We start from the raw sequence: 16,742 nt of genomic DNA on the forward strand, positions 1-16,742 counted from the left end.
CTAGGTCACATTTGGCCCTTGTGATTTGAGGTAGATCTTCAGAACTTGGTGTGCTTTAGTGGCCATGAACTTTAATGAAATTAATTGTACCAAATGGAATCTTTATCTCACTGTTTCTAATCAGCTACAGGTTAAAGTAGAAACAGGGCTATATGAACAAGTTTACCTATAAACTCTTTGTTAGATCTGAACTTCCCCCCCCCCCCAAGGAAAACCTGTTCTGCAATAAATATCTTCACACTTAGATTTGGCCCTCAGGGAATGCAGAGCCCAGGGCTATCCCGAGTTGGTTGGCAAATGCAAATCACAACGAGTACCCCCACTTTCCATCCATCTACAGCATTTTATTTTATACACATAATAGTTTAATTTAAACATCGTGTAGTTTTAAAAGGGTAGCTTTAGGGAAGAGTATAGGGACAGTCCTGTTAGTTTTCTCCTGAGGGGAAAAGAGTAGATTTTGAGTTTATAGCATGTTTGAGGGGCCTCTGTATTTTTTAGCACTATCTGGTGGCACTGGAAACCCTGGTGGTGTAGTGGTTAAGTGCTACAACTGCTAACCCAAGGGTCGGCAGTTCAAATCCTACAGGCGCTCCTTGGAAACTCTACGGGGCAGTTCTGCTCTGCCCTATAAGGTCGCTATGAGCTGGAATCAACTCAATGGCACTGGGTTTGGTTTTTTTTTTTTTGGTTTATCTGGTGGGACTGTGTCTTCTGCCTGAGTGCCTTTCTTACTTAGTTGTTACCAGCAAAATACCATGTTCTACCCATTTCTTATAAACTAGGGCTAACTCTTACTGTCACAAAAGGGTTAGTGAGTTAGGTTTTTTTTTTTTTAATTGATAAAGATTTCCTATTTGTTTTCTGGAGCCTTGGTTGCACAGCGGTTAAGAGCTTGGCTGCTAAACCAAAAAATTGGCAGTTTGAATCCACCAGCCACTCCTTGGAAACTCAGTGGGGCAGTCCTGCGTTGTCCTGTAGGGTCACTATGAGTCAGAATCGACTCAACAACAACAGGTTTTTTTTTTTTTATTATTATTCATTTTCAATGCTGGTGGAATCTTTTATATTCTGTAGTATATAAATCCATTGTCTGTTAGGTGGAAATAGTTTGTATTTTCCTGTAAAGCCAACTCACTGTTTTGCTCTCTGGGGAATCCTGTGTCCACAGAGTTAAGGTTGTACCAGAGGTAGCTTGGTGTTGCTGAGGAAGCCCATTTTGATGAGTACCATTTTTGAAATGATATGTGCTATGTGGAGATAACATTAGTCATGATACATGCTGATCACAAATACACCAACAGCCTTCCAGATAACAGTTGTAAGTAAAAACAGAAGCCTTTAATCATTGAAAATTGCTGGCACAGACTGTAGAGAACCTGCTGACATCATCAACTGAATTTTCCATGAAATATTAACAAGCTTGGTGAACATGGTCTTTCAGAATAAGGCAGAAGAGATAAATTCCTAGAGTCAGATAAGCTGGTTCAGCTGAATCACACAACAGAACTATAAAAGCAGCACTATCTGGGGCTATTAAGCAAGGTGAACTTTGCCCTCAAGAAATCTATACTCTCCCTTAAAAGCTGTGAGTGACATTCAGGTGTCTCACTCAGGGGCGAATTATCCAATAAGCAAGGTAAGCACAGGCTTACTTGTGCTTGCTTACTAATCTGTAGTGAACAATTTCACATGGGTTTCGCCACATCAAATATGTACTTACCCTGCTTACCAGGTCATCCACTCCTGTCGTGGATTGTAAATTTGAAAAGAGGCTTTGATTCTGTAGGCAGGTGCTCTGGGATTGGGAGGGAGACAGATGGCAGCCATACTTAGAAGCAGAATTTTTGGTGTGGTGAAAAAATGTGAAATTGTTCACCACAGATGATCTGGTAACCACTGTGCTTACCTTGTCTGTTGGATAATCCACCCCTGCACACGTCTGTGGGGTGAAGAGCTGTATTAAGATTGCTACCTGCAAGCAGAAGGGAAAGGAGTGCTGCTGGCCTCCCTTGCTTAGTGTTTGGACTCTTCCCAAGGGAAGAATCCCTTCATACCAGGCTTCCCTCCTGTTAAAAACTAAATTAGAATACCAAACTGTAAAATAACCATCTAAAAAATGGTTATGAACCATTAAATAAAAAGCTGTTTGAGAGAAAGGACTGAAAGGATAAAACCATATGCTAAAATGATGAAAAAGAATGTAACAGTTTGAGAGACTGAGATGTTTGGAAATAAACGCCATCTAAGATAAAATCATACAATGCCCTCAGCTCAGAAGTTGAAAACCGTTGTACAGAGTCAATTAGGATTTGTCAGCCTAAAGTAGGTATAACATTCCGCAGAACCCCTGAATATTTCTTACCCAAGCTTGGTGCTCTTTCAAGTGTTTCTTCCAGCTCACAATAGAAAGCAGGACCCCTGGAAGCCTCTCTCTTTTGCCTGTGATTCATCCCTCGCAAACTTTTGAACTATAGGCAGGCCTTGGGTTTACTCTGAGACAGCACCCAAGGTGGTACCTGTGCAGCAACAGGCTGTGAGCACTTCATCCTCATGTCTAGCAGTGAGAATTGCATGAATGTGATTTTTTTTTATAGAGAGTGACTCTAGCTCCTGATTTAAAATTTAATTTTAGAAGTAATTCCTTGGGAAAATGATCTATGTATTGAAAATTTACAGTGCTTTCTATTTCCCAAAAATTGTTCACTTAAGTTTAGGATCGTTTTATCCTTTAAAAAGGAAGCAAATCAAAACAATTGACTAGCCATGTAGGAATTCCATTACTTTTATACCCAATGCATTTCTGAAAATGTGGTAAAATCAAATTTCTGAATATTAAATGGATTTATGTATTAGGGGAGGAGAGTCTGTTTCAAGAGAACTAAAAATAATTGTTAAAACCCCAAATTATGGCTCCCGCAGCTCCTGATGCCTGGGATATGCTGCCGCTGATTAAGAGTTTTCCAGATATTAGGGATTTGGGTAAGGGGATCTCTCTGGCCTGGAGTGGGGTAATGTCTTAGTCATCTAATGCTGCTATAATACCACAAGTAGATGGCTTTAACAAAGAGAAATTTATTTCTTCACAGTTAAGCAGTCTAAAAGTCCATATTCAGGGTGTCAGCTCCAGGGGGAGGCTTTCTCTCTCTTTTGGCTCTGGAGGAAGGTCCTTTTCATCCCCTGGACTAGGAGGTTCTCTGTGCAGGGACCCTGGGTCCAAAGGACACGCTCTGCTCCTGGCACTTCTTTCTTAGTGGTATGAGGTCCCCAACTCTTTGCTTGCTTCCCTTTCCTTTTTATCTCTTGAGAGATAAAAGGTGGTGCAGACTACACCCCAGGGGAGCTCCCTTTACATTGAATCTGGGATGTGATCTGAGTAAGGGTATTAAAATCCCACCCTAATCCTCTATAACATAAAATTACAATCACAAAATGGAGGACAACCACACAATACTGGGAATCATGGCCTAACCTAGTCAGACTCATATTCTGGGTAGACACAGTTCAACCCATGACAAGTGGGAAGGCTGACTTGTAGCCTTTGTTCTGGGGATTGTGCCAGGTATAGAGATATTAAAAAAACAAAGCAAAACATTGTCGTTGAGTCGATTGCAACTCATAGTGACCCTACAGGAAGAACTGCGCTATAGGGTTTCCAAGGAGCAGCTGGTGGATTCGAACTGCTGACCTTTTGGTTAGCAGCCAAATGCTTAACCACTGCACCAGCAGGGCTCCATATAGAGATATAAGGGACATCAAAACAGAGTCTCTTCTAGAATCCTTCATAGTAGAAGGCGTATTGCGTGGAATTACATAGTAACCACGAGTTACTTTGTACATTGTATCTGCTGCAATATGAAAATGGTCTTGCTCCTGCCTCTCAGCTCTGTGAGCAGCACCCTTAGTCCTTACCAGAGGTCAGGTGAAGGGAATTCTCCTTGCTTTGTGACCCAGAGTCAGGCTCTGAAGATAGTGGAATAACAAGAAGCCAGGAGTATGCAGCTGGAACTGAGAACCCATCTAAAGTTTAAAAAGGAGAACATGGGTAAAAGACCATAGTACAGGCCAGTTTTAATGGAAAGATTGGGTGATATTTAATATTCCTCATGCTTTGTGTTGTTTTTACACTTTTGGACGAAGTCTGCAGAGCTTTAAATTGTTTCCAAAGATTGGATGTAATTTTAACATTGGGTATAATTTTTAACCTAAGTATTGGATGTAATTTAAACTTTGTATTAGATGTGTTTCATGCTCTTTTGAGCTATTCTGTTTTAATTATGTTCTGGGGCTTTTGATGATTTTGCTTCACCTTTTTTAATCATTCTTATTACACAAGAACTGGCTTTATGTTAAAAAAAAAAAACTGCCTAATATTTAAATATATGTGAAAGAAAATAAATGTGTGTGTATACATATACACATACATTTGAGTTTCCAGTCCTTGCATTTTTGTGTATAAGTCTCGTCAGTGTTCAGCATCTCAAAATAACTATGGTAAACTCAGAGACGTTACATTTGGTTGAAAATATTCCTAAAATTAGACTTTTTTTGTTTTGTTTTTAATTAAGCCAAAACTGATAATAATAGTTATCATTGAATGTTTACTTTGTGGCCTAATCTCATCTATTTCTCATTACCCTATGAAGTGGATCTATTGCTTCTCCCACAGCACTCTCTACTTCTGCTGGGTTCGATAATTTATTGCAGTGGACACACAGAACTCACAGACAATACTCACAATTATGGAGTTTATTAGGATACCTCAGGGTCAGGAACAACTCAGGACTGTTCTTTGGTCAGGATAGCTCCTCAGCTGTGCTGGAGAATAGGCCTCTCCCTCAGCCCCTGGGCCCCTTTCGGGCTGGCCTCTGCCCTGCTTGGGCAAGTGTTACAAAGCTCTTTAACTCTACCAACAATTGTCTGGAGGCATCCCACCCTGCCAGAAAGCCTCCTGCCTGAAGGTTATCAGCGTACTCCCTGGGTTGGCATACCCACTGTAACTGCCTTTCTCCGTCTCCTGGTTCTGCTGCCACAGTTTTCTCTGCTGCTGTTTGCCATCTCACACCATCTCCGGTGTTACAGCTCTCTCTTTGTTTCCTGGGTCTAAGAAGTTCTCAGAGCAGGGACCTCAGGTCCAAAGGACATACTCCACTTCCATCTCTCCTTTGGGATGGCTCATTTTAAGCTTAGCAGGATGGCAAAACAGAGCAATCCACTTGTTAGGGTTCTATACATCTTATTTGCATGGTCTCACCCCCTCCACCCCACAAGGGTGCCATGCATCTAATTTGCATTATTAGCAAGTTATTCAGTCCCCTTGGTGAGCCATAAGCACCTCATTTGCACAAGCCTGCCCAGTCGTTTGATGGGAGTTACAAGACCATGACAACAAAGGCCACATAAAAAGTGACCCATTGCACTGCATCAGCATTTTTTTTAAAAAGCTTATCGACTCGATGGCACTGGGTGATATAAAGCTTGGTTCTCAACTTTGACATGCTATACTGCAAAATAACCCAGAACTATAGGGGTAGGGTATTTAGAATGGGAATTTCTCCAGTTGTTATGAATCTTACTTTCTGATAATTGGCAACATTTAGATTACTTTGGAGAGAGCCCCCACTTACTATCTTTTTTACAGCTTCTCACATCACTTGTAGTACTTCTTCACAGCCTTCACTTTTTCAATCAATCCCATAACTTCTGATGTTTCTAAGCGTTCCCATCTCAACCTTCTTCTGTTTTCATTGTAATCTGTTCTTCCTAGCCCAGTGGTTCTTAACTTTGACAGCACTTTGGAGTCATTTGTTGTTAGCTGCTCTCAAGTTGGCCCTTGACTCATGGTGACCCCATGCACAATGGGATGAAATGCTGCCCAGTCCTGCACCATCCCATGATTGGTTGCCGATCAGACCACTGTGAGCCATAGGGTTTTCATTGGCTGATTTTTTGGAAGTAGATAGCCATTCCTTTCTTTCCAGTCCATCTTGGTCTGGAAGTTCTGCTGAAACCTATTCAGCATGATAGCAACGCACAAGCTTCCACTGACAGATCGGTGGTGGCTTTAAATGGGGTGCATTCACTGGGAAAAAAAACTAGATCTTCCTCATGGAAGGCAATAATTCTACTCCTCTTTGGAGTTACTTAGGGGTCTTTAAAAAAATACTGCTGCTTGGGTTCACCCCTAGAGATTCCGATTTAATTGGTCTAGGCACCAGGATTTCTTAAAAACCCCCAGGTGGTTCTGATGTGCAGCCAAGGTTGAGAACTACTGCCCGAGGATATTATCCACAGTTGTGTCTTCCACCTGCCATCTTTTGGCTTCATTTAATTCTCAATCTAGCCTAGAACCCATAATTCATCACTTCATTATCTTGTTCCTTGCCTTTGCTCATATCAGCCTACCTGTTATCCTGAATCTATTCCATAATTTATAGCTTCTCAACTTTCAGAATCCCACAGAGGGTAATCACACAGCCATGTGGATTAATACTACTACACATTCATGGTTTCAGATCTCAGCCAAGCCTACAGTGGTATCTGGCAGTTCTCTGTTTCCATATTTAGCTCCGTCACCCATTACTGGCGGGACTTCTAACTCTTCACCACTCTACTGAAGCCCTCTCCCTCATTCCTTGGCAGATTATTTTAACTCCTGTTTCACACTGCAGATCCTATCATGTCATTTTTTCCCCCTCTATCTTTAATCTACCCTTTGACTAGCTCTTTCCCTTAGCATATGTACTCAAGTATTCTATTAGCGTATGTACTCAAGTGTTCTTTTAATATTAAACTGAAAAACTTTCTCCATCTAGGTATCACCCTGGTTCTTTTGCCCTTTGACTTACTCTCAGATTTTGGGAGAAAGTAGTGTTTATTCACTATTATCACACTTTCACCTCCCGTTCATTTACTTAACCCATTTTTGTTTATTTTCCCCTGGTTCTCTATCAACTGCCCCATCCCCTGCCCAATGAGCTCTGAGGTAGCCAGATACATACTTAATCTAGTGGACATTGCAGTTCTCCTCTTGACCACTCTGTAGCATTGGATATTGTTTTCTTGAACCCTTTGAAAAAGAAAACAGCCTAGCCAAATAAAGCCTTCTGTGACATTACTCTGTTCTTGGCTTTCTTCCTGTTTCCCTGGTTCCTCACTCTTATGTAGTACTGGTTCTAGAATATTAATTATATTCATTCTTGGTCATCTTTTAATTGCATATTCCACCTGTTAGACTTATGGATTTACCATAAGATGTGTGGATGGTTCCCATATCTTTATCTCTAGGCTAACCTAATCTTTTGAGCTCTGAATCTACATATCTGTTCATCTACTTTTTGTTTGTTCAGCTGATTTTTTAAAAATTGAGGGCATAGTATGTTTCACTGCTTTTCTGGGCCCTGGAGAGTTTATAGTCTAGTGTTTCTCCCAGTGTAGTTCACTGGTGCCCGGCATCAGAATCACTTGAAGTCCTCATGAAAATGCAGATTCCTAGGCCTCACAGCTGGTCGATTAAATTGGGATCTCTAACTATGGATATTGTGTATATTAAATGTTGGAAACAGCTAGTCTCCTGGATAGAAGACATTGCCACTTTATGTTTTAAGAGTAACTTTAAAGTTGGTATGTTCAAGATAATACTCATCACCCTTTCCCATCTCTCACTGTGTCCATATTTTATGCTGTCTAAGCCCGAATCTGGTAGTCATCCTTGTCCACTCCTTATTCTCTCTCCATTTGCCCCCTAATCCCCTCACTGGCCTTTGGCAAAGGCCCATCAATTCTAAATTCTTGTTTTTTCTTGATTCTACCTTTCTTTCTATCCCTTTGCTGCCTCTTTAGTTTGTACACCTATCTTTTCCTTTGGGATGTTTATAATATTTTTCCTTACCTTCAATCTTTCCTGACTTTATTCTCTTCACTTCTTTAAATACAAAACGCGATTATTGTTGATTCCTTGTAATCTTTCATGGTTATCCATTGCCTATAGAATGAGCTACAGGCCTTTTCTGTGAAGCTAGGAAAGAATTCATAGCAAAGGTAAGTTGTATCAGTAGTGCTTCTGAAGCTTGAATGTGCTTGTGAATCACCTGGGGATCTTATAAAAATGCAGATTCTATTTCAGTAGGACTGGGGTGGGCGCTGAGATTCTGCATTTCTAACTCCCTAAAATTTTTTTTTTAGATGATGCCTATGCTGCTGCTCAGTGGCCCACACTTTGAATAGTAAAGTCTTAAAGGACTACCACCTAGGGAGAGTTAGATGCTTCCTCTCTGTGCTCTCAAAATGTTCTGAATATACTTTCATTATAGTCTGTGTCACTGTATTTATAGACGCTTGTTCACAAGTTGCTGTGTACATGTGAGAGCCACCTCTCTCACTCTAAACACACGGAAGTATTGATTCTATACACACACACACACAGAGAGAGAGAGAGAGAGAGAGAGAGAGAGAGCCTGGAAATAAGAAAGGAAAACTGTTAGGTTCCAGAAATGAAGAGCGAATGCAAAGCAGTGAGTTGGATTTGTCTGCTAGCTCTAATCCTAGTAACAGTTCTAACTGATTTTTCTCCTCATTATTGGTCATATTTTCTTGGTATTTTGCATTCCTGGTAATTTTTGATTGAGTGCCAGACATTGTGAATTTTATTTTGTTGGGTGCTAGATATTTTTGCATTCCTGGACTCTCAACTCTGTCTCCTCGATTCAGGGAAGTCTGCTGGATTTTGCCTGGGTTTCCCTTCCCTGTGCCACGGCCTGGAAACTCTTTCAAAGGTGTGAGCTGGGGTAATTATTTTCCATGTCTCAGGTATCACTATCTTTCTTTACCTGACATCCACTGTCTTGCAAAACATTTTCCCCTGTATTTTGTATGATTGTTGTTGTTGTTTTAGGTAGGAGGGTAAATTCAGACCTTGTTTCTCTTATCTTTTCCAAAAATGGAAGACCAGGGCTATGGTGGAGAGACGGAAGAGAGGCTAGGGTTTTTAATACTTCCATAAGGACAAAGACAGGGCCACATGCTATTTGTAACAACCCAAATATCTATCAGCAGAGAGTGGATAAATAAATTGTGGTAGGTTGATAAAAGGAATACTGTACTGTAATGAGAAAGAATAAGCAATAAGTAAATGTCACAAGATAGATGAATCTCACCAGGATAATGTTAAGCAAAAGAAGCCAGACACAAAAGAACACATCCTATGGGATTCCGTGTATATAAAATTTTGAAACAGGTACAACTAGTCTATGAGGTTAGAAGTCAGGATAATGGATACCCTTTCCAAAAAACCAAACCCACTGCCGTCAAGTCGATTCTGACTCATAACGACCCTATAGGACAGAGCAGAACTGCCCCATAGAGTTTCCAGGGAGCACCTGGCGGATTTGAACTGCCAGCCTCTTGGTTAGCAGCTGTAGCACTTAACCACTACGCCACCAGGTTTCCGGATACCCTTTAAAAAAAAAGGTTAGAGGCGGGTAATATGTAGAAAGGAGCATGTTGGGCTTCTGAGGTTCAGGTAATACTGTGTCTTGATCTGGATACTGGTTGTATGGGTGTGTCATTTTGAAAAAATTCATATATGTGTTATTCAATAAAAAGTGCCCCCCCCCCCCAAAAAAAGGGTTAAGGCTATAAACCAAATGCATGACAGGAAGATAGAACTGGGTTTCTGGTACGGAAACTGAAACTGAGAAAATGCCAAACCCAGGATCCTAGCAGAAAGCAAGTCACCTACTTCAGGCTGAGAGTGGAAATGAGTACCATGAAAACTCCTGTGTCGCATGTGAGTATACAAATTCATACAGTCTGCATAATACAGAAGCCCTGACCCTAGGTACTAAAAAACTGGTTTGAAACCAGTGAACTTTGTAGGATCCTGTCAGAGTTACTCATAATGGACTGTTGATCACATTTTGAAAAGTACAGCTGAAGACTCGTGAACTACACGCTGGCCATTACCAAAGTGCCTACCAGCATTATTTGTGTGTGACAGGCAAAGTTCGTACATTCTTCTTCTATTTTCTTCTATCCCTCACTCCCTTAAACTCTTTCATTATTTCTGTGTCTTTGTCTCTCGTTCTCTGTGCTGCATTCTGGGTAATTTTTTCACGTATAGAGTTCAATTCTCCAGTTCTCTTTTAATCTGCATACATGCAATCAGCTGTTTTATCTATTGACTTTCTGATGTCAGTGATCACATTTGTCATCTCTAGACATTTGTTTGGTTATCTTCATGTATCCTTGGTCATACATGGTGGGGCCTCTCTTGTTCCGTCCCTTGAGCGTTATTCAGGCAGTGCAGGTAGTGGCATTCTGAACCTCAGACTCACATGGTTAGATGTTCTCTGGAAGACTGTTTTCTTTTATTCCACTTCATTTAGCGCTGAATCCATGGTAGGCACCATCCCTGTCATTCTTCGGTGGGCTGGACAATTTTTGACTTCACGCTTCAGGGGTTCCAGATTTATAGAAGGTTCTCAGAGACAGGTTTCCTATCATTCTTGGGCCTCAGTCTTCCTCCATTGCTGGGTCACCAGGGACCAGCGGTTGGCCCTGGGGTAAGCATCGAATCCAGCATTCACTTACTTAGAAGTTTCTCTTTATTTCTGACTTTGGAGAGGGTTTCTTTTATTTTCCCAACAGCTCAGTCATTTATTTAAAAACATGCTTTTACACAATAAAAATTAAAAAAAAAATCAGCCATTGAAAACCCTATGGAAAAAGAGCACCTGCTGAACCTGCTTATGTAAAACCAGACACCTCATGGGATTAGGTTCTTTGGTTTAGAGGTCATGGTTTCATGGGACATCCAGGTTGATTAGCCTAATAACGTGTTTAGTGCTTCTGTTCTACCTCCTAGTTCAGTTGCATGGTGCCTGGGGTCTAAAAGCTTGCCAGCAGCCATCCAGTGCACAACAATTTGTCTCTATTAGCCTAGAGCAACAGAGGAAGGAGAGTCAGTGATAGGAGGATATGGAATGTGTGGCTAATTGCCTCCAAGAACAACTGCCTCCTTTGCCATGAGACTGGAAGAACTGGATGGAGCCTGGCTACCATTATTGAACATTTCGATCAAACATTTTATAGAAGAATCCTGATCAAAAGTAGGAAATGCAGAACAGAATTTCAAGTTCTCATGGAATCCAGATTTCTGGAACCATGTAGGCTGGATGAACCCCTGAAACTACTGCCCTGAGATTAAAAAGAGACACAGAGAGAATGAAACCAAGGCCATGAAACACTATGTACAAACTATCAAATGGGAATCTAATTTGCTCTGTAAACTTTCACCTAATGCACAATTAAAAAAAAAAAAGAGGAAAAGAAAAAATATGCTTTTAGTGCACACGGGTATTAAAAAGGAGTATTGTGTGTGTGTACAGTATATATGCTTGTATGTATATGTTTTTAAATATCTCTGGAAGAATAAGCAAGAAACCAGTAATGCTAGGGAGGCAGTGATGGGAACTAAGCAGGTGGGCAACAGGGATTGCAGGGAGACTTCTTTTATGTGAACTTTATTTTCAGTGATTTTTGAGCCATGTGAATTTTTACTGGTTCAATAAATTAAGGAATTAATTGATAATCAATCTAGATGTTCTCTATTGGGTGGGTTTCTTCATTTAGTCTGCAAATTTGTGAGAAATGGAATAGTAATCATTTTTGTGGTTATATGATTTTTAGATCATGGTTTTGCCTCTTTTAGCCCTCTAAATGAACTCTGCAGATCAGTATTTTTCAAATTATATGTGGTAAAGGATCAATTCTCTAAAATTCTCCGGTCTATCTGAACTGATACTTTGGTAAACTACAATAAAAATTTCTGATCACATGATTAGATGTCATGGTAATGCCGAGTTGTTGTAACTGCCAGTAAAAAGCAACACATAAACAATACCACACTCTTGAGTAGCACTGCTATAAATGGTTCTTCTCCTTTAGTTTCTGGCATTTGGTGTTACTGGATCAGAAATTGATACCACCCTGTTCTTGAAATTTCTTGTTGGTATTTTTCTGTCTATAAAGATGTATGGCCTTTTCTGAAACATTAGGCATTTGCTGTAGCACACCCCTGCCTTAATTAGCTGGGAGTGAGCCTGTGGCCAGCTGCTGTGGGTGCTGGTACTGATATACTTCCAGAAGTCTTCATAGATTAATATTCTCTTTCATCAAATGTAAGATGCATTGATGTTGATGTTTTCTTGAACTTCCAGAAGGTCTCACTGGTTTGTTTTTTTTTTTTGCGCTATTGAGTCAGGACTGTTGTCTGGCTGCCAGCAATTGTAAGATCCCATTGGTTTGAGATGTTAAAATTTAGGAGCATGTGTGTCTTAGGACCTCTTATGGATGGCCTCATGATTGTTCTAGCCTTTAATTACTGTTGAGTGCCTGGGGATTTGCTTATGAGAAGTTGGAAGGAAGCCTTCAGAGGCTTTAGAAATGGTCACTACTCTGCTAAATAGCATCTCTTCCCTTTGTTGTGATGGCCTTGTATTAACTGGGGCACATTCTTTCTTCTCTAATTGGCATTTCTTCCTTTGGGATGGGCCTTACAGTGAGAACCTTGGTCAGCTTATCTGTGAACTGGTGACACTGGTATATTTTTCAGGTGTCAGTAATAGATAATTTTCTTGTCATTAAGGTTTTTTTTTTCTTAACCTTCATCTTCCTCTGTTCTACCCCTGCCATTCTGTGATTGTGATTTTTGGGAATTCTGGTAGTTAATTCCATTTTCTTGATTTCTATGCAGGCTGATTGGTACTTCTCTCATGTCCTATCTGGACTGTTTGTTACAGAAATCCTCAGAATTTTATGGTTACTTTTCTGTGTATTTTCTGGTGCAGACACGGGTATTTTCCCCCACTGTATAGTCCTTTGCTACTTCAGTGGCAATTTGAGAAGAACAATTAATGTGTGGGCTAACACTGTCATTCATTTCTTTACCGTATATTTATTGAATGTTTCCTGTATGCCCAGCATTGTTCTAAGTGCTCAGAGCACAGCAATAAACAACAGTCTAAGTTCTGGCCTTTATTGGAGCATTTGTTCTGCTTAGTTCTAGTTTTCCTAAACTAGAAACTTAACCTGGTTCTACTTCTGTTCATTTTCAGAGCTCCCTTTAGAAAGGTGTCAACTTGAAAAAAAAAAAACTTAATCAGAATCTAGTAATTTATTGACAGGTGGTTTGTGCGTGCTTTATTTAGATTTGACACTAATATATGCCGCAGAATTAATTTTGTTGTGTGTTATTTGCCTTTTAGCCGATTACACCTCAACAAGAAGGCAACGGACAAACAGCCATATAGCAAGCTCCCTGGTGTCTCTCTTCTGAAACCGCTGAAAGGGGTAGATCCTAACCTAATCAACAACTTGGAAACATTCTTTGAGTTGGATTATCCCAAAGTAAGTATGGTGTGTTAATCATGAAGCAAAAAGAAATTTTGGCACTGTGTAAGGTGAAGGTATTAAAAATTCATGCCGATACGTGCCTTATAAAACTTAGGCTTTAGTAGTTGTAGTCATTGGATGAGAATGGGGGTGGAGAAGGAGTATAAATTTGTTTTCTAACCACTTAGAAATCCCTGAGTAAACTTCGTGGAACTCAGACATTGTTAAAAATGCCCTGGTAGTTTGGTACAGAGATCTTGTTTCATCAGAGTCAGATGTGAGCAGTAGAAGAGAGGTGGAGAGAGTGAGAAGGCAGTGTTCCGGGGTCAGGAACGGGAAGCAGGATAGCCAGAAATAGTGCGAATCTCTTTGAGACCCTGGCTTTTGAGCCAAGGGTAGGATATAGGAGTGGCAAGGTAAAACTTCATCATACTTGATTTTGAGTTTCTTTATTTTTCTGACATTTAAATACCTAATTGTATGGTTTATACCACTTATATGCTCTATATATCTATAATCGCATTTTACCCTCTCCACTGGAGAACTTCCAGTTTTCTACAGGTAGAAGTATTCACCTGTAGTTTCTTAGAAGGACTTAATACTCCTTGATTTTCGTATTTAGTTTTACTGCAGCTTTTTAAATTGCCTATTTGAGGACCTTGCTTTTAAAAGGCCATTTGGGTGCTAGGGAAGCCCTGGTGCCATAGTGGTTAAGTGCTGCAGCCGCTAACCAAAAGGTTGGCAGTTTGAATCCACCAGGGGCTCCTTGGAAGCTCTATGGGACAGGTTCTACTCTGTCCTTTAAGGTCACTATGAGTCGGAATAGACTCAATAGCAACGGGTTTGGTTTTTTTGGTTTGGGGTGCTGGTAAATTACTTGTGAGAAAAATGTGTCCTTAAATTTCTACCTACTTGTTTTTCATTGCTGCTAATTTTCCCTTTGTGGTCTCTATCTACATGCCTTAGTTTTTACCCTTATCGCCTCAGTTTTTTCCATAGCTAATTTTGCTACTTGGAGACTCTTCCCCATTTATTTTGTTAGGACAGTATAGCCCAAATAGCGAGAAGAAAGAAGATATACATACCACACTTATGGTGACTTGCTTTCATGCTCTTAACTTCTTTTCTTTTAGCCTTTATTTTTCTTGGTAGCACCAATGAAAAGAATAGAGAAGACACGGATGTGATAGCCTTATTGCAGCTCTTACTAAGTATGTAGACATGAGTATCGTTCAGTTATTTCTTTATTATTGTTTTTATATTATCTCTCTGGGGTTTTTACAGTTTAGGTATTTAAAGTTAATTTGAAGGAAAAAATATATATATACAAGCTAGAAATAAATTTTTTAGCTTATCTGTATGTCTGCGTATATTTAATAATTTTAGAAATTTAAATCATTTTACCTATTCAGTAAATTAAATATATCGTCTTCTAAAAGCAAAAAGACGTAGTTGAATATGCTTGATCTTTCAAACTAAAAATGCAAAATGTGGCCTTTTATAATTCAGAAAGAATGATACAAATAAAATTGTAAATTAAGCTTTGCAATAAGAAAAATGAAAGCATTTTCAAATCCCTCCCTACCACCATATGAGTAAATATAAAGGAGACTTTATTTATATGAATGAAATATTTTCATTGATTATGAATAAATCTTGGGGCATAGCTGAGAATAATATGCATTTATCTTTATGGAACTTAATCTCACATTTCAATTTTTTGACCATTATTCTACTCCTTCTTCTATCCCCACTTAACCACTGTGTAAACTTAGTTATGGAGTATTTATATTGTAGTCTTACGAGATGATAGGCATGGGTTTTAATTGGTTGAGGAAGTTAGTGTGGGTTTTAGTTAGCAGAGTTTTTTAAATAAGCCTAAGAACATATGTATCTATTAATTATGAACATTTTTGTTGAATCGATAATTGATTTCTTCTTCTGAAAAAAATTTTTTTTTTTTTTACTACAATTCAGGATTTTCTCAGGAGCTCTACTTTTCATTTAGTTCTTTTTTCGTTTGACTTACGTCATTGAAACATTTAAATTGGTTGAGCAGAAAACTACCTGAAAATGAGGAACAGCATATACAGGAGATTGTTTTTATTCTTATTCATAATTTTATTTTATTTTTTTAACTATAAAGTATTGTTAGTTGTGCAAATAGAAAACTTGGAACGCAAGCAAAGTGCAGACTACCTCCAATCTAAAGGAAAATTTTTATCTAATGACATTTTGCTTTTTTTGGGGGTGGGGGGTGATGTGTTTTAGGTGAAAGCTTACACGACAAATTTAGATTCTCATTCAACAACTCATATATAAATTGTTCCATGACGTTGGTTACAATCCCTGCAGTGCATCAATACTCTTAGCATTTCTACCCCAATTGCCCCATCCATTCACTTTCCCTGCCCCTCCTTACCTTCTCATCTTTGCTTTTGGGTAAATGTTGACCATTTGGTCTTATATGGTTGATTGTTTAAGGGAGCACATTCTTGATGCATGTTATTGTTTATTTTATAGGCTAATCTATCATTTGGTTGAAAGGTGACCTCCTGGAGTGACTTCAGTTCCAGGTTGAAAGGGTACCTTAGGGCAGTAGTCTCAGGGGTACCTCTAATCTCTTATCAGTTCAGTAAGTCTGGTCTTTTTTATGAATTTGCATTTTGTTCTACATTTTCTCCCATTCTAGCTAGGACCTTGTATCCCTGGTCAGAATGGTCAGTAGTAGCTGGGTACCATTTAGTTCTTCTGGTCTTAGGCTAGAGGAGACTGTGGTTCACGTGGGCCATTAGTCCTGTGGACTAATTTGTTCTTTGAGTTTTTGGTTTCCTTTGCTCCAGATGGGAAGAGACCAATACAGGTGTGCATCACATAACGTCCATAATATATTCTGTGAAATAGGACATTATGTGATCTGCATGCTGTGCAAACACCATATTACATGTAGGAGAGAGGCGCGCAGAGTGGTTCATGTCGGGCCTGGGACCTGCACTGCCGGGCTGAGAGACTGCACGAGAACCTTAGCCCTGCCACACTGCTGGTCCTGTGTGGTCACCACCCATTCTCCGAGGGCTGCTCCAGCCACCACCTGCCTGCCCGCCAGGATGTGCACTCGCAGTCCAGCTGGCTACCTCCTGACCCCACCGTGCCACCAGCTCCCTTCTCTTCCTTCTTCCCTGCCTGCCTTCCCCATTCCCCTTGTTGCTGTTGGGTGCCATTGAGTCAGTTCTAACTCATAGCGAAACTGTGTACAACAGAACGAAACATTGCCCAGTCCTGCGCCATCCTCACAATTGTTGTTATGCTTGAGCCCTTCGTTGCAGCCATTGTGTCAGTCCTTCTCATTG

The 16,742-nt window shown here is 39.9% G+C and overlaps 1 protein-coding gene across 1 annotated transcript in view; it reads left to right on the plus strand.

Moving 5' to 3' along the window:
- Positions 1 to 16,742, plus strand: part of UGCG (UDP-glucose ceramide glucosyltransferase) — a 52,627-nt gene that overhangs the window by 7,400 nt on the left and 28,485 nt on the right. The window contains exon 2 of the mRNA XM_049895814.1: positions 13,266 to 13,407. Coding sequence (XP_049751771.1) covers positions 13,266 to 13,407 — 142 coding nt within the window. The remainder of the gene's footprint in view (positions 1 to 13,265; positions 13,408 to 16,742) is intronic.

Source organism: Elephas maximus, chromosome 9, assembly GCF_024166365.1.
Source record: "Elephas maximus indicus isolate mEleMax1 chromosome 9, mEleMax1 primary haplotype, whole genome shotgun sequence".
NCBI lineage: Eukaryota > Metazoa > Chordata > Mammalia > Proboscidea > Elephantidae > Elephas > Elephas maximus.